The sequence below is a fragment of the Bombus vancouverensis genome, chromosome 10 (assembly GCF_051014615.1).
Source record: "Bombus vancouverensis nearcticus chromosome 10, iyBomVanc1_principal, whole genome shotgun sequence".
Lineage (NCBI taxonomy): Eukaryota > Metazoa > Arthropoda > Insecta > Hymenoptera > Apidae > Bombus > Bombus vancouverensis.
The window spans coordinates 4,969,082-4,995,328 of NC_134920.1; the positions used below are offsets into that span (position 1 = coordinate 4,969,082).

General features: G+C 31.0%; 4 protein-coding genes, 1 long non-coding RNA gene and 1 other non-coding gene across 8 annotated transcripts; 2 read left to right on the forward strand and 4 right to left on the reverse strand.

Moving 5' to 3' along the window:
- Positions 1-2,797: 2,797 nt before the first annotated feature.
- Positions 2,798-2,870, reverse strand: TRNAV-UAC (transfer RNA valine (anticodon UAC)). The gene has a single exon. It is a non-coding gene; the product is annotated as a tRNA-Val (tRNA).
- A 764-nt stretch (positions 2,871-3,634) lies between these two features.
- On the reverse strand, positions 3,635-11,423 carry LOC117157858 (lamin Dm0). Of its 2 annotated transcripts, XM_033336158.2 has the most exons (9): positions 10,825-11,423; positions 7,648-7,960; positions 7,239-7,531; positions 6,915-7,109; positions 6,568-6,796; positions 6,252-6,473; positions 6,066-6,170; positions 5,461-5,519; positions 3,635-4,441 (listed from the first exon to the last, which is right to left on the reverse strand). In XM_033336158.2, the coding sequence occupies exons 1-8, from the start codon at positions 11,226-11,228 to the stop codon at positions 5,496-5,498; spliced, it is 1,785 nt and encodes a 594-aa protein (XP_033192049.1). In that variant the 5' UTR covers positions 11,229-11,423; the 3' UTR covers positions 3,635-4,441; positions 5,461-5,495. The 2 variants fall into 2 exon arrangements, with proteins under 2 accessions (XP_033192049.1, XP_033192048.1); XM_033336157.2 differs by lacking the exon at positions 5,461-5,519.
- Positions 11,424-12,343: 920 nt separating this feature from the next.
- Positions 12,344-16,929, forward strand: LOC117157856 (uncharacterized). Of its 2 annotated transcripts, none has more exons than XM_076622027.1 (8): positions 12,344-14,040; positions 14,113-14,203; positions 14,527-15,569; positions 15,651-15,864; positions 15,933-16,094; positions 16,174-16,462; positions 16,524-16,719; positions 16,783-16,929. In XM_076622027.1, exons 1-8 carry the CDS (start codon positions 12,697-12,699, stop codon positions 16,837-16,839), a joined length of 3,396 nt encoding a protein of 1,131 aa, XP_076478142.1. In that variant the 5' UTR covers positions 12,344-12,696; the 3' UTR covers positions 16,840-16,929. The 2 variants fall into 2 exon arrangements, with proteins under 2 accessions (XP_076478142.1, XP_033192046.1); XM_033336155.2 differs by having other exon boundaries at positions 12,346-14,040; positions 16,797-16,929.
- LOC117157862 (uncharacterized) lies at positions 16,861-17,974 on the reverse strand. Its single transcript, XR_004464325.2, has 2 exons — positions 17,833-17,974; positions 16,861-17,407 (listed from the first exon to the last, which is right to left on the reverse strand). It is a non-coding gene; the product is annotated as an uncharacterized LOC117157862 (long non-coding RNA).
- On the forward strand, positions 17,897-22,809 carry Lint-O (L(3)mbt interactor in ovarian somatic cells). Its single transcript, XM_033336156.2, has 5 exons — positions 17,897-21,195; positions 21,294-21,504; positions 21,575-21,684; positions 21,750-22,124; positions 22,207-22,809. Exons 1-5 carry the CDS (start codon positions 20,062-20,064, stop codon positions 22,351-22,353), a joined length of 1,977 nt encoding a protein of 658 aa, XP_033192047.1. The 5' UTR covers positions 17,897-20,061; the 3' UTR covers positions 22,354-22,809.
- Positions 22,802-26,188, reverse strand: LOC117157861 (transmembrane protein 59-like). Its single transcript, XM_033336164.2, has 4 exons — positions 25,924-26,188; positions 25,723-25,837; positions 25,209-25,492; positions 22,802-24,935 (listed from the first exon to the last, which is right to left on the reverse strand). The coding sequence occupies exons 1-4, from the start codon at positions 26,062-26,064 to the stop codon at positions 24,606-24,608; spliced, it is 870 nt and encodes a 289-aa protein (XP_033192055.1). The 5' UTR covers positions 26,065-26,188; the 3' UTR covers positions 22,802-24,605.
- Positions 26,189-26,247: the final 59 nt, after the last annotated feature.

Genomic DNA, 26,247 nt, shown 5'->3' on the forward strand with positions numbered 1-26,247 from the left:
TATTTTTCGTAAAACAGTGGCAGACAGGGAAAGTTCTACTTTTTTCTACAAATTTCATAAAATCGTTTGAAGTCAGGAAAACATATCGCGGCAGAAAATAAAGTTATGATCAATTACGAGACTGAAGAGATGACAGTTTTGAGAGGTGAAATGCGTGACTAAATCCAGTATTGTCAAAATCTTGATCGACATCGCTATGAATTTTATCCAGCCGTTTGTGAATTGACAAGCGAGTAGTCGCGGAATAGATGTAAACTTGTGCTTCGTAAGTAATTTTTGCCATGTGATGTCGATTGTCTAGTCGAAATCAGCTGGCTTGTATCCTGTAAAATTGCAACAGTAATTTGTAGGAATCCTTTGTATTGAAAACTTGTAACTTGCGATATGTAAAATTTCATTAATAATATTAGTTCAGTTGTAAAAGAGAATAGTGACGATAAGTATCCGTGGGCTGAGCTATGTTATGTAGTTGAAAACGATAACAAAGTTTTTGAAATTAGGTAGTAGATAACAAAGTGGAACAACATATTTAGAAGCTAGACTCACGAGATCAGATAAATATCGTTAGTACTGAATTAGCAGCAGCACAAGCAGGGAAACATTAATGTAGACGAAGATCAAAGTAATTTCGCTGTCCGCTCCCAAAAGTGATATCTTTTGATCAGATATTTTTGTTTAATAATAAAGCTACTTGATCGAGATAAGAAACGTTAAACGACATTCGTCGATAACGTGAATTCTTACAAGTATTCAAATAAGTGATTAACCTGCGAGATTACGATCAAACTCACACACAGTAGCATTCGGACGGATCAAACAATATAATAGTAAAATTGTCTTTTCACAAGTTCTTTCTTCTCGGCAGCGTGGAAACAATGTAACTTTTCATCGCGCGGATTCGCGTCTGAAAAGACGCGAAGCACGGAAGCGAGAGCCACGTGAATCAAAGTACGCCTCGCACAAAGATAGGAGTTGTTGAAGAACACTAGAGATCGAAGATGGCCCAAAGTATTCTCGCAACACTTGACCCAATTTCCTACTTCGTCGTGTAATTACCAAGCGAATAATCAAGTTACCAAGCAGTCGTCTGCTTCGAAGACAAACGACCGAGCACCAATTCCATATCTCCGCTTCTGTAGGCGCGAAAACAAACGCGTGTTAACGTGAGCGACTTCCAACACTTCCAAGACTTTCCGGAGTACTAGAGCGTCGAATCATATTCCAAGTGGCTAGAATTCTGATAGTCTCAGAGAACGTAAAATCGTCTCAAAACTGAGAGTCGAATGCCTGTCACTAATTATAATTCGTCGTAATTTTGTACTTTTTGGGATGTCATCGCTTAAATGTCACTGACGGAAAGAGTCGATGCGATATCAATCGCGTTATATACACACGGTACATAAAATGAGAAATTTGATGGAACGTGGGCATCGCATGAGCATCGACGATCCGTATCGTCATGCGCAGTTGAATCTTTGATGATCACGTCGATTTCGCGATTCTCTGCAAGACGAGACGAAAAAGAACGAGAGAAGAAGGAAGAAGAAACGCGATCGTTCGAAGACGCATCGATGTCCACGCTACTCTCCGTTCTGTCGTCCTGTCGTCCTGTATTGGGTCTCTATAAAACACCAGCTGAAAAAGAAGCGCTGAATAGCCGAAGCCCGACTAAAAACCGGATTTGCTCTCGTTACACGATGCCAAAAAAACGAAGCAGTTGGCTGCGACGCGGTGCAGGTGGATTGCCAGATGGTTAGAACGGAAACAGTGAATGAAGAAACGAAAAGAAACGAAAGAAACACACTCTGTTCATCCCATCGTGCGAACACAAACGCATGACAGGGCAAACGCCAGCCGAATATACCAATTTTGATTTCCGGTTCCGTGATTCCCTCCATTTCTTCTCCCTTCGTTTAACTGGATTTTAAATGTCACGTGTGATAATTAACTATAAACGAAGCGCAGATAAGCCGAACAAAAGGAGTACGATGACAGCTTAATGATAGGAAATGTGGAGCAAACTGGGATACGCGGGTCATGACGCATATTAATATCTTTCTAAGATAAGAGTTGCAATATGTGGCCAACGGATGATGTTACGTTCGCGGCTGGACCTCGTGATAGTAAGAAATCAATCGCAGAACAGAGAACGTCGTAGTTTTTCATCCATTGAAAGTTCAAGAATTTCGAGTTAAAAAGTTTCAGTGTCGCGTTGATGAATTGAGCTTTTTATAACGCTCGGATTTAAAGAATCTATTACGGTAAGAACTGAATTATATTCCAAAGTCTTTACACGGTGTTTTGATGTTTTAAATGAAGCCAGGCACCTGGTTTTGCCCATACTTTCTATATACAGTGTAAAAAACGTCATTTAGTCTTCATTCCTGTTTGCTATCATTGAAAGAAAATGTTATATTTCTTTCTTTATATATTTTGAGACGAACTCTTCATTCGTTCCAAGCCATAAGACGAGTGGATACATTGCATTATAATGTAATATATTATGTTGTACGTGTTAAGGAGGGCTACGACACCCTTATTTGTAATTGTTGTTCAATAATGATTAATATGATTTTTGTCTATATTTATGAAGATTATATATATATATATATATATATTTCTCTCTTTAATGGACAGTATTTTGGAATTGTGATAAGGGTTGTATTAGAATAAAGTAGGTGCAAAAGAAGATAATGTGTTTTCTACCCTTTGCTGTTTACAACTATTATTGATTGGCATTTTTTAAACATATTTATTAATTGTAAAACGAAAATATTTAAAAAAAATAGGATAAGTGTGGTTCCGACCGGGATCGAACCGGCGACCTTCTGCGTGTAAAGCAGATGTGATAACCGCTACACCACGGAACCCGCTGGTAGCAGTTTTTCGTTAACATGAATCTACTACACCATTATTTTACCACTATATTTATATTATATTATCAAGATCTTTACTTACAAATAACATCTAATATAAAAATTATACAACATTAGAAATTATAACAATCAACTAAGGAATTTTTAATTCAAAATTACTTACTCCAGTCACCATCAGATGGCAGCACATCACTGATAAAAAATAGTTCTATAATTGTAACGTCATGGGATTGACTAAGTATAGAATAGACCTGATATTAAATGGAACTTCATGTCTCACATTTTGAACTATCGATCTCGAGAAGAATCACATATCTTGAAACGATCAATATTTTATTGTGACTATTATTGTCAATATTTAAGATTCTCAACATTATTATATATATTAAGAGACCATCTAAAGTCTGGGCGATCAATATATATTGTCAATAGAATGTTGAGAACCTTAAATATTGACAATAATGTTGATCGTCTGAACGTTCCTATAGGTCCTTTGCGATTTGCTACAGAGAATATAGAAATTATCGCATGACATTCTGTAATACCGACCGTTCAGAACTGTGCACGATAAAATAATTAAAATCTTAGTAAAATTATTAAATAAATTGAAAGAATGGATATCATATTATTTTTACTAAATTTTTAACACAAAAAGCAAAATTGAAATTTATTCTATAAGAGAAAAATATAAATTTTGTATTGATTAAATTACATAGAATTTAATGACAGATAAGGACTATAAGAAAAGATAATAGGGATATGGTTAATTATAGATTTTTATTACTTGTATAAATGGTATAAAGTCGAATACAATTAACAAAATGATGTTCCGGATGGCGGAGCTGATACATTTTGCAATAAACATAGTTCCATTTTTTTACTTGTCTTATTAATTAATAGAAAACTCAGTATACATATCAGAAAATATTTTCCTGTCAAACGAATCGATCTGAATATTATATACGGCGGGCACCATGCTCCTATTGCATCCGGGTTTGTACTTAAAAATAAATACTACTACCTACTAAGAAAAAAGATCTCTTTCTTTTACATTTAAAAAGGCACGATAACGACTAGGTAGAAATAAATGGTACGCCAAAAATAGTTATTTGCTGAAAAGATTATTCGTGCTTCTTATTCAATAAAGCAGCAACTCTGATATAACAGACAAATAAGTTTTGTACGAAGTGCAAATATGTAAATGCAATAATCGTTTCAATCTTCATGAAACTCTTCATTAAGTTTGATTTAAACATTATATTACAGAATATTTTCTCATATGTAGTACATATCTCTATAAATATAAAGTACTAACATGTGTCGTGAGTTCTGTTTTTAATCTCTTCTTTATTGTTTTCTTAAGCAAAATATATCATTCGAAACTTTATATGAATTCTTTATATGAATGAAATTTCTGAGATTTGATTTCTAAACCAAATTCTCTCGTGCTTTTTCTGTGTACCTTTTTTTAAGCATTTTTAAAAACGTGCTGTTAGAATTCTTGAGATTATTTTGTGGACTTATTTTCACATAAGGCGACAAAATTCTTCTCCTTGAGGATCACCCTGAAACAAAAAAAGAATCATATTTATGTAGACAAAAATATTAAGATTGGATACCTGAATTAAAATTGGTTCGCTCGATGAATCCAACTGGCATGATATGATTATATTATGTCATTATATATATTATTCGACAATTATTAGTTACAGAATCTTAAGCCAATATTAATGAATGTTAATTTTTTATGAAGAAATTTATGAGAGAAATAAATATTGTACGTTTATTCTTACATGCGTGTAAAGATATACACACGTACATATATTAAAAATATACACGCACATAATATTTACTTTATTGGTAAGAAATATATAATTATTTTATTACTGACGCAGGCAATTTGTATATTTTAATGGAACCTTTTATTCTGTAAATTAAATTTAACGAATGATATATATGTACTTTTGAAACAATGAAATCGTTTGATGAATATTTCCATCAACTGATTTCACTTAGTTAATACCAAACTTTTCTGGAAAAATGTTAAAATAATGTTTATGCATGCATCACATCGGCGAAATTTTCTAATAAGCCTCTATAAATACAAATGAAAAATAATTTTTTTTATTTTTATATATAAAAAAAGATGTTGATTCGTATAAATTTCAAACAATTCAATAAGTAAATATAACAGCAATAAAGTGATGGACTATATGTTAATAACTTTTTAGTATTTTAACGTTTTAGTTGATATAAGTATCAATAAGTAAGAATACCAATAGTATTGTGTTAATAACAATATCGATGATAATGAAAAATGTTGAACAATAACTGTATATTTATATGTATAATGAGTTTGTTTAAATATATATCTTAAAGACAATGTGGTTAACTAATGAGATGTTTATATTTTAACCAAAAATTACATTATATTCTTAACATTCATGATGTTTTAGTTAAGCGTGAGCATGAAAATAAAGTGCTGTGAAGAAGAAAACACAAAGCAAATAATTTCTTTTACTTAAAGCGCGAATGACATTGATCATCGACGACTATTTTAACGTTCGATAAGTAGAAAACTTACATAAATTGACCCATCAGAACCGTTCGCTCGCCCACTTAATATGGGTAGAGATATCTTCTCTATGGAATAAGAAGATTCGTTGATGATACATATCCCGATTTTATTTTATATTTAAAACATTAAATCTAACAATAAAATCAATTTAAAGAAAACTTAAAGAAACTTTGTATAAGAATTTTATAAAAATAAATGACAAGAAAATCAGAATGTTTTATAGCCACATTGTCTTCATTAACTAAATACAATTACAAAAAAAGAAACAATTTTTCGAAATAATAAGATCATTAATTATTTTGTAATTGGTTTTTAAGTTTTCATTGCAACTATGGACATTGATACAGTAACAATTTTTAAAGGTCGTATTTATGATATTTCTCACTTATATTTTCAATGTTCTTATTAATACCATTACTGAGTAAAATAGTATTAAAATATTTTTAAAAACATATAACACTAATACTTATTCCTAAATAATAAAATAAACCTTTTAAGATTTGGTTTAGCTGTGGATAAAAAAAAGAATAAGCCGAATTAAGATCGACTATCATAATGTGTATAATTCTATAACCTCTATCTTAATATTGTATCTGCATATTCATACATACCTGTTGATGGTGAAGTTCTTCCGAAGGTCGAAAACCCAAGTTTTCCCTATGTCGGGATAGAGATGTAGACAATTGTTGTCTTTTACACTCTGAAGTAGCTATTTCCTATTTGAAGAATAAAATATTGAAGATATTCTTTACATTCATTGAATAACACAGTAGTAACAAAATGTAAGAAATACTCACTTCGCCGTCGTTGTTAAGAAGTGTAGTTGTCATAACATCTGATGTAAACCATTTTTGGCCTTTCATAACAATATTTGATGGTGGTTCATGGGTAGCACCAATATCAGCAGACCACACCATTACAGTTGCACCTGCTTCTAATTTTGCAGTACGATGGAACTTAAATACTGTTTCCAGAGAACTAGCTTTACGAATAATTTGCCAACCACTAAGTCCTATTTCCTATAAAAAATAAAAATAAATTGAAAACATTAAATATAGTATGATAGAATTATTGAACATGCTGGAATACTTTATTCAGTGCTAAATATCTTACTTTATTGCCTTTATTGGTGAGTTTGACAAATCGTCCTTGAGGATCAGCTTCTGTAATTTCTATGTCCCCTCTAGATGTTCCAGATACACTATAATCAGTACTACTACGTTCTTCACTTTCCTCTAACAAAGTGCGTTTTCGTTTTCCACCTCTTAATGGCGTGTGTCTTGAAGGAGTAGTCCTGCCACTAGACGCTGTTGAACTTGACTGTACAGGCATGATGTTTAATCTGTAAATAAATAAATATGAAATATTTACAAAATTCTTTTTCATTTAATGCTTGTAACTACATTGTATTATAATATATAAAATTTATAAATATTTTTATAGAACATTAACTGTATTACCTGGCTTCTTCAGATTCCAAAAGTTTTCGATATGCTGCAATTTCCAAATCAAGAGCAACCTTGATATCCATAAGATCTTGATATTCTTGTATTTGTTGAGCCATTTCATCACGTATACGTGCTAGCTCTGCTTCCAAAGATGCTACATTTTCTGCATGACGGGCCTTCTCATTTTCACGTAAATTTTCTAAATCCCTGTATTTAAATTTGTACAATAAATTTAAATTTATCCTATATTTAAATTATTACAACTTGTACAATAGCTTAAAATACTTAAAATTTATTACATAAAAATATAAATTCAATTAGTTCATAATAAATTACCTTATTCGTGCACTAAAAGCATTATTTGATGCTTCCAATTCATTGATTCTTTGATTAAGTGTATCAATCCTTGTTCTTGTTTGCCTTAATTCCTCAACAGCTAAACTTGCTGCTCCACTGTTACGTTGGGCATGGGCTGCCAAATTTTTAATTTTATTTTCATATAATAATTCAATTTCTTCTCTATTAGCTCGCATCTGAGCTTCATATTGATCTCGTAATTCATGCAAAGATTTTTGCATTTTAGCTTCATATTCCTCAGCAAGACGACCATCTATTTCAGAGATTTCAATCTAGAATAAAATATAGTAAAAATGGACAATCATACAGAAACATTTATACTAAATATACCTATAACTATGTGGTTATTTTTTAAAATGGCACTAACTAAATACCGTCAAATACAAACCTGTCTCTTTGTTCGTGTTTCCGTTAATTCCTGTTGATACATTTGGTCTTTAAAGCTAATATCTTCCTTTAAACTTTGAATATTATTTTCAAGAACAATACGTTGTAGAGTTTCTTCTCCCAGATGTTTACGGGAATCTTCTAACAATGCCTTCAATTTCTCTACTTCTTGTTCTAATTCATTTCTCCTCTCAGTATCTTTTTTACGTTCTGCTTGACACTGATTATATTGTGATTGTAAATCATTATAGCGTGTTTCATATAATAATGAATTTCTTTCAGCAACTTGTAAGTCCATTAACTTTTTATCTAATCTGAGAAAACCACACAAAATATTTACAAAATTTATTAGCTAAGAAATATTTAAAATACAGTTATAGATTTTAGATATTTTAATATTATAATATTAATATTTAATATCATAATATAATATATTAAAATATTATAATCTATATATGACAAAATGTATAATATCATATTATATTTAAATATAATATCTAAAACTTTCATAACTCAACAGTGCAATCTCATGCATTGTTCTCCATTTATGTATTAAAAATATTAAATTTGACATTATATAATACAAAAAATCTTTTCATATTTCTCTTCTAAGTATGTATATACATAATAAATTCCATGAAAAAATTTTAATCATTTAAGACATTCTGGTAGTCGAAAACAAGAGAGCTTTAGTGTTTCTATTTCAGGCAACGACCCACATCGAGAATTTTATTTTGTACAACGATGTCTCGAAAAGTTTTAATATTTCGTTAGTTTAAAATGTACAGTATATTAGACTCGTAAAATATAATATGTATCAATGTGATATAAAAATGTGATAAATAAAATAAAATGTAACAAATAAAGACTAATTCAAATACTCAATTAAAAAATAATAAGTATATAAAATAAAAACGATTCTCTGGAATGAAGTAAAATTTATAGGCCACACATATATAAATTTTACCCATGACAAGATTTTACCACAAAAAACGCTAGGTTTGGATCATCATACGAAAACAAGTATTTTACAACTCTATCAATGTCACTTCCTTCACCAAGAAGTATCGTTTTTTATAACTGCTATATAGCCAACATTGACAATGTATGTATACATATATGTTACATATAATTTCATCATAATGATAACTGCAGTAAATTTTGAAGATCGATAAAAAAATGATTGGGAAAATTAAAAATATTACACATTTCGAATTTTTTAACGACTGGCTTACACTTTACAATACACTTTACAATACAAAATAAAACAAAAAGCTGAATATAAATCCAGACGCTAAAACCCTCAGCAGTCGAGTTCAAAAACATAGTGGAGATATTCCGTTAAACAAAACACAAGCAAATATATACATATGTACTATATTGATATTCCTCAAAATATACTATGTATGTAAACTACAAAGAGTCAAAGTTTCAATCCAACCGAAACATTAGTTTTTCATTTTATTACTTGTGTTTATTCATAAAAATATAAACTATTAAATTTTCGATATTTCATAATATTAAATATATGTTTACAATAAATCTAAAGACATTTCTACATACTATATGTATATACATACATACTTTTATTCGTTTCTATCTTTTAGCCTGTTAAACAAAGTAATATGTATTTCCCGCTTCTCGTTTCTCGTTTTACTTGTATTTTTATCGATTGCTCAAACGCTTGCTCGAAAGGAGGTCAATGTTTTTAGTCGAGGTTATACATGCGGTTGAAGATGACATCACCGCCGCATAGTAAACGTGACACAATCGCTCGTAGTAACGTCACGTTTCAAGTTAGTTAGGCACACCCAAATATTCCGAAAATTTTATAACGAATTTTATCAATGGAACATCATTCTCTTGAAAATTTCATTCAACTACGTTCTAGCGATATATATTTCGGAAAAATAAACATAAGGAATTGATATTCGATTTTAAAGAATACTATAGATAACTACTACAGATAAACTTCGTGGTATATTTTCTTTAGATTAGAATGTAACAATTAGGAAAAGGGAAAAGTAAACAAACGTGCAAATTCTTTTCACAGATATATATCTATACCCATATTTTGATAAAGCTATATAAATGCTATAAATGAATTTCTATTGCATTAACATAATATAAAAATCCCATTTATGTTTGATGTTCCTTAGATATCTAGCCTAGTTATAGCAATCAACATTGATAGTGTCATTTGACTTATAGTGAAGCACACTTAAAGTGAAGTGCATAATACATGTAATAAAACAATGTAACTAAACAATTTGTATCAATAAATGTATACAATGGCTTAATTCTGAATTAAGTTAAGAGTCATTAAATTAACATTAAACCAATGTATAAAGCATTTGCATATCATTACACATGTTTACCATTCATTAATGTATACAAGCAAATGTAGGAGTAATAAGAATTCTAACATGCAAATGTTGAAGTACAATGTACGTCTATATATCGAAATACATTTTTTAAGTATAAAAATAGACAATTATAAAATACATTACTTCCTGATATCCTTGTATTTAATTCTAATAATTTTTTAAACATGTATTATTTTCTTTTAATTCCACATATTTTATTTACAAATATACTTTATTTTGTTATTAGAGAACAAAATTTTTTTCTTAAGTATCAATATTAATTTTATCATTTTCTTCGGCAAACACATTCAAATATTGTTACATTTTAATTGGTGATATGAAATTTATAAATAACATTGAATCAGATAGAAAATATATCTAACGAACCGTATGTAAACAACCCTTACAGAATCAACCATTTATTTTTATAAATTTCGGAAATATTTATTGCAAAACAATAATACTATTTGCAAAAATATATCATGAACTATAAATATAAGTATACCTTTATCATAACTTTCCAAATAATCACCTCCATCTATACCCCAAATTTTGCGATATTTTTGTAAATAACGCGTAATAAAATGCAAATTATATACAATATATACATAAAATATAAATGCAAATCAAACGGTTTCGAGCTCGTAAACATAGCGGGAATTAACGCTAAAACATGAGACATGCTGGTTACAAGAAATCGTAAATTTTATAATTGCCTCGGCCTCGTCCCTTTGAAATCAGGCTTGCATCGATTCATACGTATTTCCGAGACGCATTATCACTCGACCAGAATAAAACTAAATGTGACTTACGTGGACTTGAGCTCCTCGTTATTATCCCATAACCGTTTGGTATCAATTTCTAGCTTTGCTCGTTCTCTCGCAGTGTCATCCAATAGTTTCCTTGCATCGGACAATTCATGCTCGTACATAGATTTTATATTAGATACTTCGCGGGTGATAGTCTCCTGGGTCGTCTGTACCTCCCGCGTAAGTCTCGAATTCTCGGTTTCCAAATGTCGTACTTTGTCAATGTAGCAAGCCAACCGATCATTTAGATTCTGTAAATCTTGCTTTTCCTGAAGACGTGAATAACGGGTCGGACTCAAAGGACTCCCTGGCCGCTGGCCGATCGGCGTTGACGTGCTGAATTGTGACGACTGCACGTTGCTACTCGAACTCGCCGCTGTGCTCTTCTTTGTTGCCTTCGTTGACATTTTGTTTCACAATAAATCAATTTTTTTATTGCACTATCACTCGCCCTGGCACTATCAAATCATCAATTTGGTGCACAATAACACCGTGTCCGTGAAAGACGCTTCCAGCGAATTTAAAAAACTACCGAAGCCCAAATCCTCTTGCCTCGATCAACGGAAGAACTGTTTAGCGGTGACGCCAACATTAACGAAGCCATCTCCTTATGTGCATCTTTATATTGCGTTAGTAAACGCAACGGAGCAATGCGATAGGTTACGTCCGGTATACACAACGCTCGCTGGCCAATAGCGTGTCATTTCCTTCTAAGTCCCCGCCAATAGCGGAACGTTTAACTACTAGTGAAACGCATCGACAATCTTTGACTTTTACTAGAAAACTTGTATAAAAAGAAGGGAAATATAAAAGTTTCGATTTTATATATATATATAATAAAACTTGCTGGTATTTAAATAAATTGCCAGATTTTAAATTTAGTTTTTTATACAGAGATTATGTAAAATTTAAATATATATAAAAATAGTAATATAAATTATAAGTTCTTATTATAATTTTATACATTAGATATTATCGCTAAATCATTTTTGTTGTTTTACAATGTAGATTCTCTTATATCTGAATAAATATTTCAAGGATACCATAACGAGTTGTTTATTATCCGGTAATCTTGAATTACATAAGTAGAGATAATATAAATAAATAGTTTCTATAAACAGTTCACGATGCTCATAAATTTCATACATTTATACTCATATATTTAGAATTCAATGTTAATTTAAAGAAAAGATATCATTTATCCATATTAAAATATTTTGCATACTTTAATGTGATAATAATAATCTATTTTACTCATATGATTTAATACTGTAGGAAATCAAGAACGCTAATGAGAAATGTGAATATGCTTGTAGTAGTAGGGAATGGTAATTCTTTTATAATTTTTATGATCTAGAAATTAAGTTTCTATGCTAGAATAATTTTTTAACTTGTTAATAGTTTTTGCATATATTTATTTTTGTTTCTTAAATTATCTTGAAATACGTTATAAATAACTTCCGTTTAGCATTTAGTTTTTAAATATCTACTAGGGGGCAGTAGAGTAAAAACTTTTAAATTGTCTGTAATAGTAACTGTAAGTATCTAGACTTAGACGTTAGTATCTCCGAATACGTGAATATTATACAAAAAATAAACAATTTATATTTAAGGTGGTATTCATATAACATAAATGATTTTTAAATATCAATGATCAAAGTGAAATTGAATATACATCAAGAAATTATGTATTTGTTGAGAAACAACTCACATATTTACAGATTGTGACAACGGTGTTTGCAAATAATAATAATAATAATAATATGTATCATAAAATTTCGTTACGATTTTAGGAACATTTAATTGGTATGACAACATTGTAATACTATTATTGGAAGTGAAGATCTCAAACGTCGTAAACAGAAAAACGCGAATATGTGTGATCTTATAGATTTAGATAGCCCTGACAGAAAGGGTTCATTAAGTTCAAGACTTGCATCGCCTTTAATACCAGCTCCTGCAGATATTATATGCAATAACTATAATACTCGAATGAACGAAACAAGTTCTCTAATGATAGGAAAACGTGATAGTTTAGAGAATAATCCTTTTGATATGGTGCTACATAAAACTACGGAATATATTCAGAAAAAGGATGATCCTTTTGAAATAACTTTAGAAAAAGCATTGAAAGTAAAATGCAAAAAGAATACTTATTTAAGATCAGGTTCCTTTGATTTACCAGATAGTCGTGTTTCTAAGAAGAAAAATAGACAAAAGTTAAAACTGAATAAAACATTAGATGAGTTTTTGATTAATGACAAATTAAATCTAGGCAATGCAGAAGCTAATAAAATAACTAGTAAAAGTATAATTGTTAATTCAGGTAATACTAATATATTAAGCAATAATTTTAAATCAGATAATGTTATACCTACCATTAATGTTCAAGATCTTGATTTATCCATCTTGAATCAATCTGTGATGAATGATATATTATTTGAAGAAAACAGTGAATCAAATAAAAATGAAATAAAATCTACTTTACAAAAAGAAATGTTAGTTCCTAATGCAACTTTGAAAATTGCAAAATCTAGGCGTTCTTTTTCACAAGGAGGAACATCTCCAAAGAGATCAGAATGTCTACATCAAATATCACTATCTGCATCATTAAGAACTAATTCTAATAGTGCAAGTAACATCTCTTCCTTAAATTCGCTTGACATGCTAAATGAAGGATTTTTAAAAAGTGATAGTAGAAGTTCTATATCTTCAAATTTGTCAAATATTTCTTCTATACCTAAATTAAATTCTGTTTCCTCAAATATTAGTTCATCACTAATGTTATCAAATGGAACTATGAATCGAACATTCCTAGAAAGTTGTTCGTCAGAAAGATCAGGAAATACAAAATTAACTGAAGGTGAAGATCATAATAAGGAAAGAGAATCTGCATTATCACCAACAAAGAATTTAGAGATTTCTGTAGCAAATGTATCAACAAGATCCTCATTGTCTGATTTAACAGACCGATTTAATAAACTTAAAGCAAGATTATCAGGGATTCACATTCCTCAAAATTGTACCAGTAATAAAGATGAACTCACATATAATTCTCCCAGTGATATAAAAGAATGTACAACTGTAACTGAAAAAAATGAAATGTGTGATATAAATAATAAATTAATAGATGTTGATGTTTTCACACCAGACAGTAATTGTAGCAATGAACACCATAAAAGTACTATTTCAGATACATCGTCAGATTCTGTATTCCTTGTAAGTTTCCTAATTTATATATAAAAAATTATTTGTCAAAAAAACATTTCTTAGTTCATTTTTACTTTACAGGAAGGAAATAAGATTAATAAATCAATACTTCAGGAAGCAAAACTTCTTGCAAAAACTTTTGAAGAATTGGCCATAAAAACCAGTTCGGGCTGTAAGTTTTTATTACATTCAATATTTTTTAAATACATATAATAAGTACCATATCAATGTTGCTTATCAAAAATCTAATTCTCATTAACTTCTTTGGATAATGTTAATCTAATAAAATTTTAATACCAGAAAATGTAGCAAGGGTAGATAATAAAAGAGATCAATAATTAAGCCTTAAATAACTAAAACAAAAAATATAGAAATGATCGGTACTAGAATATATTTTTAAAATAAGCAAAATTGATACTTAAATGTATACATAGTTTAAATATACATTTGCAACAATAATTTAAAATGATATGTATTTTGCATTTTATTGTTTAGCAAGCATTGATGATCTCATTACAAGCAATCCTTCATGGACATTAGAGTTGTTACCAGCATTTGATGATGAAACTTCAGAAAATTTAATTGAATTGCCTGTATCTCCTGATGGAGCTGGATCAAAATCAAAAAATATAAAAATTACAGAGAATAAAGATAATGAGTCATATAAAGATAGAAAAGACGAATTTAGTAATAAAATAAAAAAAGATATGGAAGATTTAGAAATGGAACTTGTTGAACCAATATCAATGGAAAAACGTACTACAGCAGTAACACTTTTACTAGACCTTAAAAAATTAATCAGAACAGAAAAGAATATAGAAGCAAATAAATTATTGGAAAATTTGGAGAAAGTTTTAGGTATTAATTGTGAGAACAATACCGAATTATTAACTACTTATTTTAACACAACCAATAATTTATCAAAGAGTCCACCAAAATCAAGTAGTAATTTGGAAGTAATTAAAAATGTGGCAGAAAATAATATGGAATATAGTAAAGAAGGTAATTTGACTGGTGATTCAACAGAAAGTATTAAAGAATCAGTATTCTTTGAAGACATTAATGTAAATGATGTAAATACGAGTAAATGTATTGATAATCAAAAGTACTTAAGTAATATAAATAAGAAACAAAAATGTGAAACTTCAGGAATCGAAATAAATATTGAAAACATAAACAAAGAAAAAGATAAAAATGAATTTAGTGCTCAAAAAATATCTGAAAACGATTCTTCTTGTAAAGAGAAAAATAACAGTCCATTGAACGAAAAAGTGGTAATCGAACTGCTTGCAAACATAGGAAAATTAATATGTAGACAGACTGAAGAACATCCAACTTTGAATATACTTAAAAATTTAGAAAAGGTATTGAATGTTGCTTCCAATAATTGTAATGTTGATAAAGATACAAAAAATAAGAATGATTATATAGAAATTCAACAAACTCCAAAAAAATCAAAACTAAAATCTGAAAATGAGAAGCAGTCATCATTTCTATCGAAATCGGTTAATAGATTGAGTTTAAACTTAGGATCAAAAGTAAGCATAATACTATAAAAAAATTGCAAAATTTTAATAAATTGCCTAATAAATTAATATAGATGATGATGTCTATTTTAGAAGCAAACAATTAGTAAAAATTTTATTAGAAGAAGCGTATCTGTATCTCAAACACCACCAGTTGAGACTCAATCAGGTTCATTAATATCTACCAATAAAGATACATCTCAATTGAAGGAAGTAACAAAACGTTTTCCTAGTGATCCTGGTTTTGTTAGCCCAGTATTGAATAAAAAAGTCATTATAAATAACAATAAAAATCAATTACCAAGAGGTAATTTTTTGTTTTTATAACATTGACAAGAAAAATATTTAAGATAATTAATTTATATCTCCTTTTAGATACACAAACTAAAACGGGAGCAATCTTAGATCTACAGAAAGAGAAAACTTCGATGATATGTACAGTTAAAAATAGATTGAAGAAGAAGATAGACATTGATATAATAAATAAAAAGGGGCCAATGAAAGCTATTCTTCCTATAGGAAATATGCAAAAAAGAGGTATATTGTTAAATAAATAAAAAAAATTATATTTCTATTTTTCCTTATTATACTAATATTTTATTTGGCTTTTTTGCAGAAAATATTAATAAAAAAATAACTTCATCTATTGGAAGTACAACACCACCTCATAAGATAATTAGTAGTACACCTAATTCCACAACCAACGGACCTCAACCAGTAAAAAAATCGCGATCTTCAAAACCGGTAGCTTCATCAACTCCAGATACTGAACATTCTAAAACGCGGAAAGTACAGTCGCATATAGCTAACAGCCCAAAAAAACGTAACTTTTCTTGTGACATTTCACCAGTAACTACACGTGTAAATGTCAGTAATAACAGTGGGCTAAATAATAGTCCAAGAAGGTATGTTGAACTTATATTATATCTGAAAACTTAGAACAATAAAAAGTAATTTATTTTTTAGAAGTAATAAATTACCATCTCCAAAGAAAACGACACCTAAACGACGACCAACAGAATCTGGTATTCCAAAAGCACAAACACCTCCTATAAGAAAACGATTACATTCTTCATTTGAGGTCAAAAATGGAAACAATATCCAGCGAAGTCCGTTAAGGGATAGTAACAAACTTATCCATAAAGTAAAGCCGACCAATTTGGTATGTACAAAATCGTATTTTAATAATACTCATCCATATTTGTAAATAGTAATTAAATTATAGTATTTTTTTAACAGATTTCAAAACTTCAGCGGCACAGTTTTACAAGTACAAATGTGATGGACAAAGAAAACAGCTATATTTAATTTATAAAATTCCTTTATAATTGATAATGGTTGTATTATTAAACATACATAAAGCTTTTTACAACGTGTGTATTTTTTACATTTACATTTTTTTACAGTGTTTTACAATAAAATATTTGAAACACGAAACAATTACCATTTTCCTTCTTTTATTTATCCATTTACTACTATGGGGCATATTTGTTAGTCTAACGTAAAAAGTTATAATCTATATTTTCTTATACAAAATATATCTAATATTGTATCGTACGTTATTTTGCGCATTAAGTATTTGTATTTTCATAATCAACAGTTTATATACTTTTCTCGATACTCTTGTTACCTTCGAAAAGTTCAATTCTACGCGTTTCAAACGGAGCCTGGTATCAAAAGCTTCTACAAAAATAAGCGTATTTAAATTGTGCCACGTGCAACATATCTTAAAATTTGCTTATGATCTGTTGCGTCAGATCCGTCGATCTGAAAGCAGGCTCAAAAGGGAGCTACTCGGCCGGGAACGAGGATAGCAGCGCTCGGGAATGGCCGATACGTCACGGTCGTTTCTAAAATCACAGACACAGTAACGTACCACATGTAAATCATAGAAAAAATTTTCTTCCAAGACATACTTTTATTTCAATTGAAATTTACAAAAAATACATTATGCTTTAAACTTATATATAATAAATTATCGCTTAATTCTGCGTAATATATCATACCGTACTAAATATTTAGCAAAATATGAAAAAAAGTGGTTATTAAGAGTAAAATTCCTAAAATCTTTTTTCCGTGAATATCTATCAATATTTTTCAAAAAACTATGTTCTATTAATTGAATTACTTCAATAAGAAGGTGACAAAATTACATAGTTAAATAACAATAGGTAGGAAAGGAAAAAGAAAAGGTGTTATTAGAATAACTGTAAAATTGGTAAAGCAATGCGCAGAAGCCGATTCCTACAGGGTGTTAAGAAAGACATCGCCGTACCTGCACGGACCAGTCCCCGCAAAAAGTGCGCTCCGCGTGTTCCGTACTCCAGCGGCGGACCGTCCACACTTGCGTGTAGCCGCACCCGGCTTCGCGCTCTTCGCTTTTGTCGAAATAATTTGTGAAAGCAGCTCGTTTGGAAAGTTAATCGGCGATGCAAACGATTTTTTGAGAATTCTCGGAAGTGACAGTGGCAGTGAGGTGAAGTGCGTCACAGTTTCTCCGAGTTCGATCTTTTTGGGCGTTCTGTAGAAACGAGCAGAGGTAGCGCGGCGCGCACAAGAGGCCGCCTCTAGGAAAAGAGCGCGTCTCACGCGTTGCGCTACATCGGAGTTATGCGATGTTCGTGAAACTATCGCGGAACGACATAGGAAATGATGAAAAAAATTCGTAACTGATCGAAGTGAAAGCGATTTGTAATAAGCGAATCGATGTTGTTGTAGGTGTGCGTGGATTCGCAATGATTTTTGTCTGGTCGAACCGGGAGTAAGAAAAGAGGCTGGCGCGCACCGAGTCTACCTCGGTAAAAGACCGCGTCTCGCAGGTTTGCCGTGTGCTGCGATAGCTATTGTGCGATACGATTGTCTAAGCTTATCGATATTCTTAAAATTGTAGTACTTGTCATCGCATACGATCGAGGTGATAGAGCGTAGAAAGATTTAGCGAACGGTTTGTACACAGTGTCAACACGTACAAAGGTATCGTACAGGGAACGCAACCGGCGACGATATATCCCGCGTGGTACGTATACGCATATACGCGTATAACATATATACACGTAAGCGCGAATACGCGTTGGTGTGGCATGCACATAAGGACTGTGGACTCATAAAATCGTGGTGTATCGTTTAGTCGCGTGTATCGAAGTGGCCTGTCGCGAAGCGCGCTTACAGAAAGAGATCCAATACTGTGGAAAAGTTGTTGGACAAACGGTGAGCGAGAGAGATCAGCGAAAGAGGAAAGGTATCCGTTTTGTTGGACGATTGGCGCGTGGCGAAAACGTTCGACGGTCACTTGGCACGTATGTAGTGCGATTATTCCCCGGTTATACCGTTTCGTCCTCGTGAAGAAGGCATTATTTATGGGTGCATGGATCGGTGGATTTTCACAAGCGAAACAAAAGAGAAAGATAGCAAGCAATTTCGAATTAATACGAAGACAGTTCTCTTTGTTCGGACTGCGATACCTCGATAACGATTTGTTCGAATTTTAAATCGTCAGTGAGGACGATTACCGGAAGGAAGTTACGTACGTGGACACGAAAGTATCCTGACGTCGTTAAAAGTGCGTGTAAAGGGTGTGAAATGCGTCGCGCTGCAGTTCGATGTTCGATCCAGCAGCGGCGGACGACCTGACTTTGTCAGATTGCTTCTTCGTCGCCGTCGTATACACCTCTCTCGGCTTCAGTCCAACAATGGATCAGCGCATTTGTGGTACGCGATTCGAAATTCTCTCCCGGTATCGGACATAAGACGGTAGAAAGTGATAATTCGTGAGCTTCGTTTTCCTAGCCGCGTTTAATCGCTTTACTCGGCTGATTAACGCCAAACAGTTAGCGGACATTTCGCGCGTTCCGAATGCGCCATAGATTTTGCACGTTATTGACTTGGTCGATCCGTGCAATCGATAATATTGCATCACGTTAACGAGTTTCATCGGTCGTGTTATTTTTCTCATTTCAATCCAATATGCTTGTACAGTTGAAAAAAAAAGCGACTAGACAATCCGTATACGTAGAAATATATTGAGATACACGTTTTTATTATAACGTATTGCTTCCACTTGTTTATATGTGTAAGAACGATTCTGCGCTTGATACGAAGCGGAGCGGACTGTTTCCACCGCAAGAATGATCGACATTTTATCTACCCATTGTTTCGAATGGTAATCAAGAACTTTCGATATTTACGCGATAATAAATTGAGATAGGTATACGGTTGCAAGAGTTTCGCTTTCATGTTACGTTCTAAGAAGAATCATTTCGAAAACAGAGCGGACATTTATGCGAAAATCAACTAAATGATAAAGTAAGAGCGGATGTATACGCGCAATATATAGAATTTTGCCGGTCGTTATGACATCACGCGCGAATGCATCGAGCACCGTGAAAACGTGCAGAGATCATCGTGAAACGAATTTACATTGGTCCTATGTTCTTTTTAACGATCGTGTGAATAGAAATTGTCAGATATACTATTGTGGCAGAGAAGATTTTATCGACGCGTAATAATGCAGCAACACCGAGTAGAAACGCAAATACTCCATGAGGAGCAAATCCTGGAGGCAATAGATCAGTTGCGTCGACGAAAGGCGCGACCCGACGCTGATCGCATCTGCAACTACTTACTAAGGAAGTTTTCGGTGGATGCACGGGACACCATAGCCGATCTTCATCGGTTAATCGAAGCAGAAAAAGTGATACAGGTCGACTATAAGGGTAATACTAGTTACCGAAATGCCTCGAAATGGTCACGGTTACAGCTTTACAAAAATCGACCGGAGGGTTTCGTCAAAGAGAAATTAAACTCCGGGATGGTAGCGGGTGCCGTGGCAGAACTCGTTGTCGAGGAGCCAGATTACCTTGATCAAGGTGTACCAGCTTACAGATTGATTGAACAGTTGCTTGATGGTGTCTCAAATCCTACTTCTAGACGTATGGTAGAAGATTTTCTTGGAAAAGAAGTAGCAAGTGGTAATTTGACGCGTCTTTCTAACGGCAATTACTCGTTGGTGGCGACGTCTGACATGACAACCACCGCTGAGCCACATCGAGAATCTTTTACCCTTGAGAATGGAAACGTGCGACGTAAGGAATTACAAACTGTTTCATCAACCACAGGTGGTCTTTATGATTTTGACGAAACAGAAAACCTGACGATTACGGACTCTAGGTCGAATACACCGAGGTCCTCGCGTCAGGCAAGCCCCAAATCTGATCCACAGATCAGAAAAGAAGAATGTTTCGAGATAATCGTTGGAAGAAACGAAAATACCGAATCATCAGTAGAACACGATTCTTTGAAAGAACGAGAACCGCAGGAGCCACCGCAAACCTCCGTTGAAGACGTGAAAGAAGACTCAAAAAATACGGATAATCAGACTCATAACCTTAAAAGGTCGTCGAAAGCTGAGCGTAAACAGCGCCTACTAGTTCGAACAGACGACCCTATGGACATAGAGATCAAATTTGAGGACTACCAAAAAGATAATAAAGAAGAAATAAATTCGCAAAAAGAAAAGAGAGAAGAGACTGGACATTTGAGCGAAGAACGAGAGGACGAGGATGCGGGGAGAAGTTCCACTAATCCTTCGCCTACGCCATCCAACACTAATGTTGGGGGCTTTCGTAGTGCTCGTAGAAAGGTATGTATCTTTTCTATTTTTTAAATATAATTGATTGCTTAAGGTTTTTAATTCGATTTGTATATGTTGAAAAAATTGAAAATACAATTTCGTTCCAGAGAGCAAAAAAAGTATTTGATCCTTCTGACAATAATCTTGTAAAAAGAAAACGTGGAAGACAACCAGGCTCGCAAAATAAATCTTCTATACCTCAAGAATCGCAGGATTCTTCTAAAACAACTGTTAAGGATGGACCTTGTAGACAATGTAGTCTTTGTGCCAAAGAAAAGCAAGAGACTTTAGTTGCTTGTCGTGATTGTACTGTACGAGGTATTATCGTATTTGAAAATATGATAAATGTTTTAAATTAATGATTTAATATATTTTCATTTATTTATAGCACATCCAAGTTGTATTTATAGTCCAGAAGAAATGATTCAAAAAGCAGGTAGCAATTGGCAATGTGAACGTTGCAAGAGTTGTACAATATGTTGTGAAACCTCAGACGCTGTAAGTAGATTATAAAAAATATATTAACAACTTTTTCCCAATTGTAATATAGCTTAATTTTACAGGGACCACTTGCAACATGTTTTACTTGTGATGATGCTTACCATTATTATTGCCACACACCACGTATAATAATTCCTAAATCAAATTCAAAGTGGCAGTGCAATGATTGTGTTCAAAAACAATATAAAACAAATATAAACCAGAATATTAATCTGGTTACTAGCAGACCTGATACGCCATCAAATCCGCCTGTGTTACCCCCAGTTTTAAGTCCTCAAGTTTCCCCTGCTAGAGGATCTTCCGACCAAATGGAAGATGATGGTCCAAGAGATGGAATTGATCCAAATATACCTGATGCTTCTAATTGGACATCTGAACAAGTATATCAATATTTTGCAAGACTTTTTCCGAAAGAAGCAGAAGTATTCAGACAACAGGTACTTTTCTTCTGTTTCTAAAAAGAACTTGTGTTATCTGGTATCTATTATTAAATATTTCATATATTGATATGTATTTCAGGACATTGATGGCAGTTCTTTATTATTACTGAAACGGTCTGATGTGTTAAGTGGACTTGATTTACTTCTAGGTCCTGCATTAAAAATATATAGACATGTATTAAAATTACAAGTGAGAAGAGATGATCCGAAACTTTATTGGCTGTAAATGCTTTAATTACTTAGGATAATATTTAAACAAAGTTAATTATACTGTACAAATTGATTCCTTTTATATTTAAGAATTAAATATTTTTTTGATTCAGGATACTTTTTTATACTGTACATATTGTGGTTATCTTGAATTAAAAAAATAATTCTTTATCATAGAAAACTTCTAACTGACGTAAAAAATAATAAAAGAATTTCAAAATAGTTATTTGTTTTTTGTACACAATTTTTTGCATTAAATAGATTAAATGACTTATTATTAATATAAACCTTCCTTATTACAGTAGAATATACTTATGTTCGATGATTGTAATCAACATTTTAAAAGGTGCTAATCTTGTCACTTGTTACGTGTTAAAGTTAACTTCCTGTCTCATAATAAGAATTCTAAAAATTGTTCTGTTTGAATAAAATAGTGCGAATATGGAGTATAATAAAAAGTACTATTTGCATACCTTATCTTTTTTTTTATTTTTGCAGTGTATAATGAGATAATAAATATTAATACAATAAATTAGCACTACCCTATGTAAGGAACATGATACTTTGGTTTGAAATATACTTTCTTATCCTTTAATTATATTAATATTTACAGCATATTGCATCTTATATAATTAAAAGAAACATTTATCTTCAATTTCCGTTACAATTTTCATAACATATTAAAGTTTTAAATATATCTGACAATTTTTCAAAGACTTATAATTACTTTAGTTTTCGGTATCGATATTAAACATTAAAAAAGTTTCCTCATTTTTTATAGAGCAAATTTTGAAATCAATTCCTATAATTATATACAAGACACATAAAACTTGTTTATAAACTAGTTCATCAAAAAATTTATAACATTAATGTATCATCTTAGCATCGTATTTGTAACATTTACATCAATATATATCAATATTTATTCTGAATAAGACCATGATATATTTTATCACTTTAACGTTACAGTAATACGAAAAAGATATCATTTTTTGAAACATAAATACACTAATAATTGTGTAACTATTTCATTGACCCTTTATTTTAAATTACATTAAATTGTTAAACATTGCATATTCAATAATTCATAATATTCTACTAAAGGATAAAGACATTGTGACTTTTTTAATTATTTTTAAGTAATGTCTTACATTGGTTACATAATTATATATTAATTTTAGTTTGTTGAGAAAAAATATGAAATTTATATATTACTGCATAATGTAGTCGACATGTACTATCGAAAAGCCTCAAACCATATTTCAATAATTACAATGACATGATATCATGTATTTAAATGATACAACATAATATCATACATAATGTTTTAGAGTTCGCTCAACTATACATTGTATCATATTTGTTTTTATAATTGCAATATTTCACATTTCCCCATGTAAAATAAAAGTTGAGATAAGTTGATAAAATAAATTTCTAACTATAATTTTTACAAATACATACCCTTTTACTCCAAAATTTATCTTTATGGTTTTAAACTTATTAAACTACTATAATATAGGATATAAAAGATACAAAAGAATACGTGCATTCATTAAATATACAAACATCTTGAAACAAGCTGACTGTACTTAAATGTAAAATAAAATTTATCATTATTAAAATGAATAACCAATGTAAGAACAATAAAACAAAACTTCCCAAAAGCAATTGCTTTCAATGATCATACATAAATTTTCTTATATTTATACATTATATTTAACAAAATAATATATTGATACAAATACAAAAGTTTTTAATCCTTACTCAATTATTAATAAAGTACATAATTTGCAGTCTTATACATGTGCATATACCTTTTTACTTTGCAAGTTTTATTTCAATACTGATTTCAGTTACTTTATCTATTGGGAAAAGAAGAATAATAAGATCTGTTATTATAAAAACAATGTTATTCTGTACAAAATAATTTTATCATATATCACCATTTATTCAACCATAAATTTTCCCCACAAAATATTTTATTACCTATTTTATCATTTATTTTGATTTTAATTTTCATATGTATGTTTCAAAATCTCAATTAACTTTTTAAAGTCTTATTTTTATACACATATATTCTTAGAGGATTATCTTTTGTCTATGAATAATTTTGTTGAAAATTGAAAGTGCAGATACTTCTTAATAATTGTAGTATTCACAACAATCTATGATACATAATATAAACAATTTCTTGAAAACAGCGTTATTATACTGAAATTTCAACAACCTTCAAAATTATTGAAAAAATTATAAAGTTGAAGGTTCTAGCTAAACTTTGATATTAATTTCTGCAGGATCTATGCTATCAAAATATTTTGGTGGAGGCTGTTTATGAAATGGTGCTTCGTGTACATATAATGTAGCTGTTGGAGAAATATCAGATTTTTCAATAAGTATTTCTTTAAAAGGATCAGTAGGTTTTTCTGGATATAAACATAACCAAAATGCAGACAATGCTGCTGCTGCAATAGCAGAGGCTAAAAGCCAATGTGGTAGTCCAATATGTTTCGAAGCACACTGAAGCCAATCAGATCCAGGTACTGAAGCTGATTGGTCATTTTCTCCAGAGTAGTCTGATGGTACACCATAATCCACTGTCTATCATATCATGATCAATCAGATTTATATGACTTATAATAAATAAATATATTCTACATAAAGTGAAATTTCCAAACAGGATAAATATCGAAAACGAAATATATATTATGATTAAAATAAAATAAATTTAAAAAATAGAAATATTAAATTAACAAGAAACTTTTGTTTCATTGAATTATATATATATATATTTAGTTTCATTGATATCTTCAATAAATGATTAAAACTGTATCATTTAAATTTTTATTATAAAATACACAGTTAAAAACTTACCCCAGCATCTAATGGAACAGTCTTAATATATGTTTGTGGCAATTTAAATCCATTAAAATCCCACCATCCTGGGAAAAGTTCCTTCCGCAAACCTGGATCACTCAAAATATCATTTTCAGGTATATCAGGTGACATTACAAGTAAATTGGAATCTACACCTTCCTCTATATAGACGGCAACAGAAAATAGTGATAACAAATCTGAAACACGTTGTTTGGCCATGAAATCACAACCAGTGCTACATGCATAGCGATCTTGAGGAGCTGTATATGCTTCTGCACATGCTACAACAAAATGAAGAAATATTTTATTTAGAAATTTATTAGTTACAATAATCTTACGTAATTTTTTAGAAAGTAATTTACATTATAAAAAATATTTTTAGTTGGCATGCAAAAATAATCTTTTAAATTAGTAATTATATGAAATATTATACTATATATTTTATTTTATAATTAAAATTAGATTTAGTTTTAATTTAAATGCTATTATAATCATTATATGCTTTACATACAAGCTTCACAGGCATCCCTAGTACCATTTAAGCTGTTTAGTTCTAATCCATAATTTAAATCCACTAAATTGAAGAATCTACATCCTCGCTGACAACATGATTTGACATATTTACTCTAGAATTAATGAACGTCATCGTCATCATTAATGTATCGGTTCATAATATGTAACTTATAAACATATATTTGCTGATAACGCGTACATTTGTAAAAGATAATGGTGTTTTTTCGCACAAGTTAATGCACGGATCTTCTCGATTTACAAGATTACAAAACATATCACCACGTACAAGACTTATAATAAATAATAACAGCAACGAAATAATTCCCTTTTCTTTTTTCATCTCAGAGAACTGTTGTGTTCTGTATTCTGTAAAAGAGTATTTAGCGTATCAATCAAAATAATTCGTTAGACGGAGAGACTTCACTGAGAGAAGGTTGATAGCTCCTCGAATAATCGAATAAATATCGATTTAATTATGGTGGGATGCGTCGCATTGGTCGACATGTTTGTCGTCTATAAGAAT

What these genes read in the sequence shown, in the direction of transcription:
- Lint-O (XM_033336156.2), top strand. Translation starts at nt 20,062, where the DNA reads ATGCAGCAACACCGAGTAGAAACGCAAATACTCCATGAGGAGCAAATC. An exon ending in TTCGTAGTGCTCGTAGAAAG is followed by an intron (nt 21,196 to 21,293) that starts GTATGTATCTTT and finishes ATTTCGTTCCAG; the next exon opens with AGAGCAAAAAAAGTATTTGA. An exon ending in CAGAAGTATTCAGACAACAG is followed by an intron (nt 22,125 to 22,206) that starts GTACTTTTCTTC and finishes TATGTATTTCAG; the next exon opens with GACATTGATGGCAGTTCTTT.
- LOC117157856 (XM_033336155.2), top strand. Translation starts at nt 12,697, where the DNA reads ATGTGTGATCTTATAGATTTAGATAGCCCTGACAGAAAGGGTTCATTA. An exon ending in GTTTAAACTTAGGATCAAAA is followed by an intron (nt 15,570 to 15,650) that starts GTAAGCATAATA and finishes TGTCTATTTTAG; the next exon opens with AAGCAAACAATTAGTAAAAA. An exon ending in AGGAAATATGCAAAAAAGAG is followed by an intron (nt 16,095 to 16,173) that starts GTATATTGTTAA and finishes GCTTTTTTGCAG; the next exon opens with AAAATATTAATAAAAAAATA.
- LOC117157858 (XM_033336157.2), bottom strand. Translation starts at nt 11,228, where the DNA reads ATGTCAACGAAGGCAACAAAGAAGAGCACAGCGGCGAGTTCGAGTAGC. An exon ending in GCTTTTAGTGCACGAATAAG is followed by an intron (nt 7,110 to 7,238) that starts GTAATTTATTAT and finishes ATTTAAATACAG; the next exon opens with GGATTTAGAAAATTTACGTG. An exon ending in TTGGAATCTGAAGAAGCCAG is followed by an intron (nt 6,797 to 6,914) that starts GTAATACAGTTA and finishes ATTTATTTACAG; the next exon opens with ATTAAACATCATGCCTGTAC.
- LOC117157861 (XM_033336164.2), bottom strand. Translation starts at nt 26,064, where the DNA reads ATGAAAAAAGAAAAGGGAATTATTTCGTTGCTGTTATTATTTATTATA. An exon ending in CACCATTATCTTTTACAAAT is followed by an intron (nt 25,838 to 25,923) that starts GTACGCGTTATC and finishes CATTAATTCTAG; the next exon opens with AGTAAATATGTCAAATCATG. An exon ending in CTGTTCCATTAGATGCTGGG is followed by an intron (nt 24,936 to 25,208) that starts GTAAGTTTTTAA and finishes ATGATATGATAG; the next exon opens with ACAGTGGATTATGGTGTACC.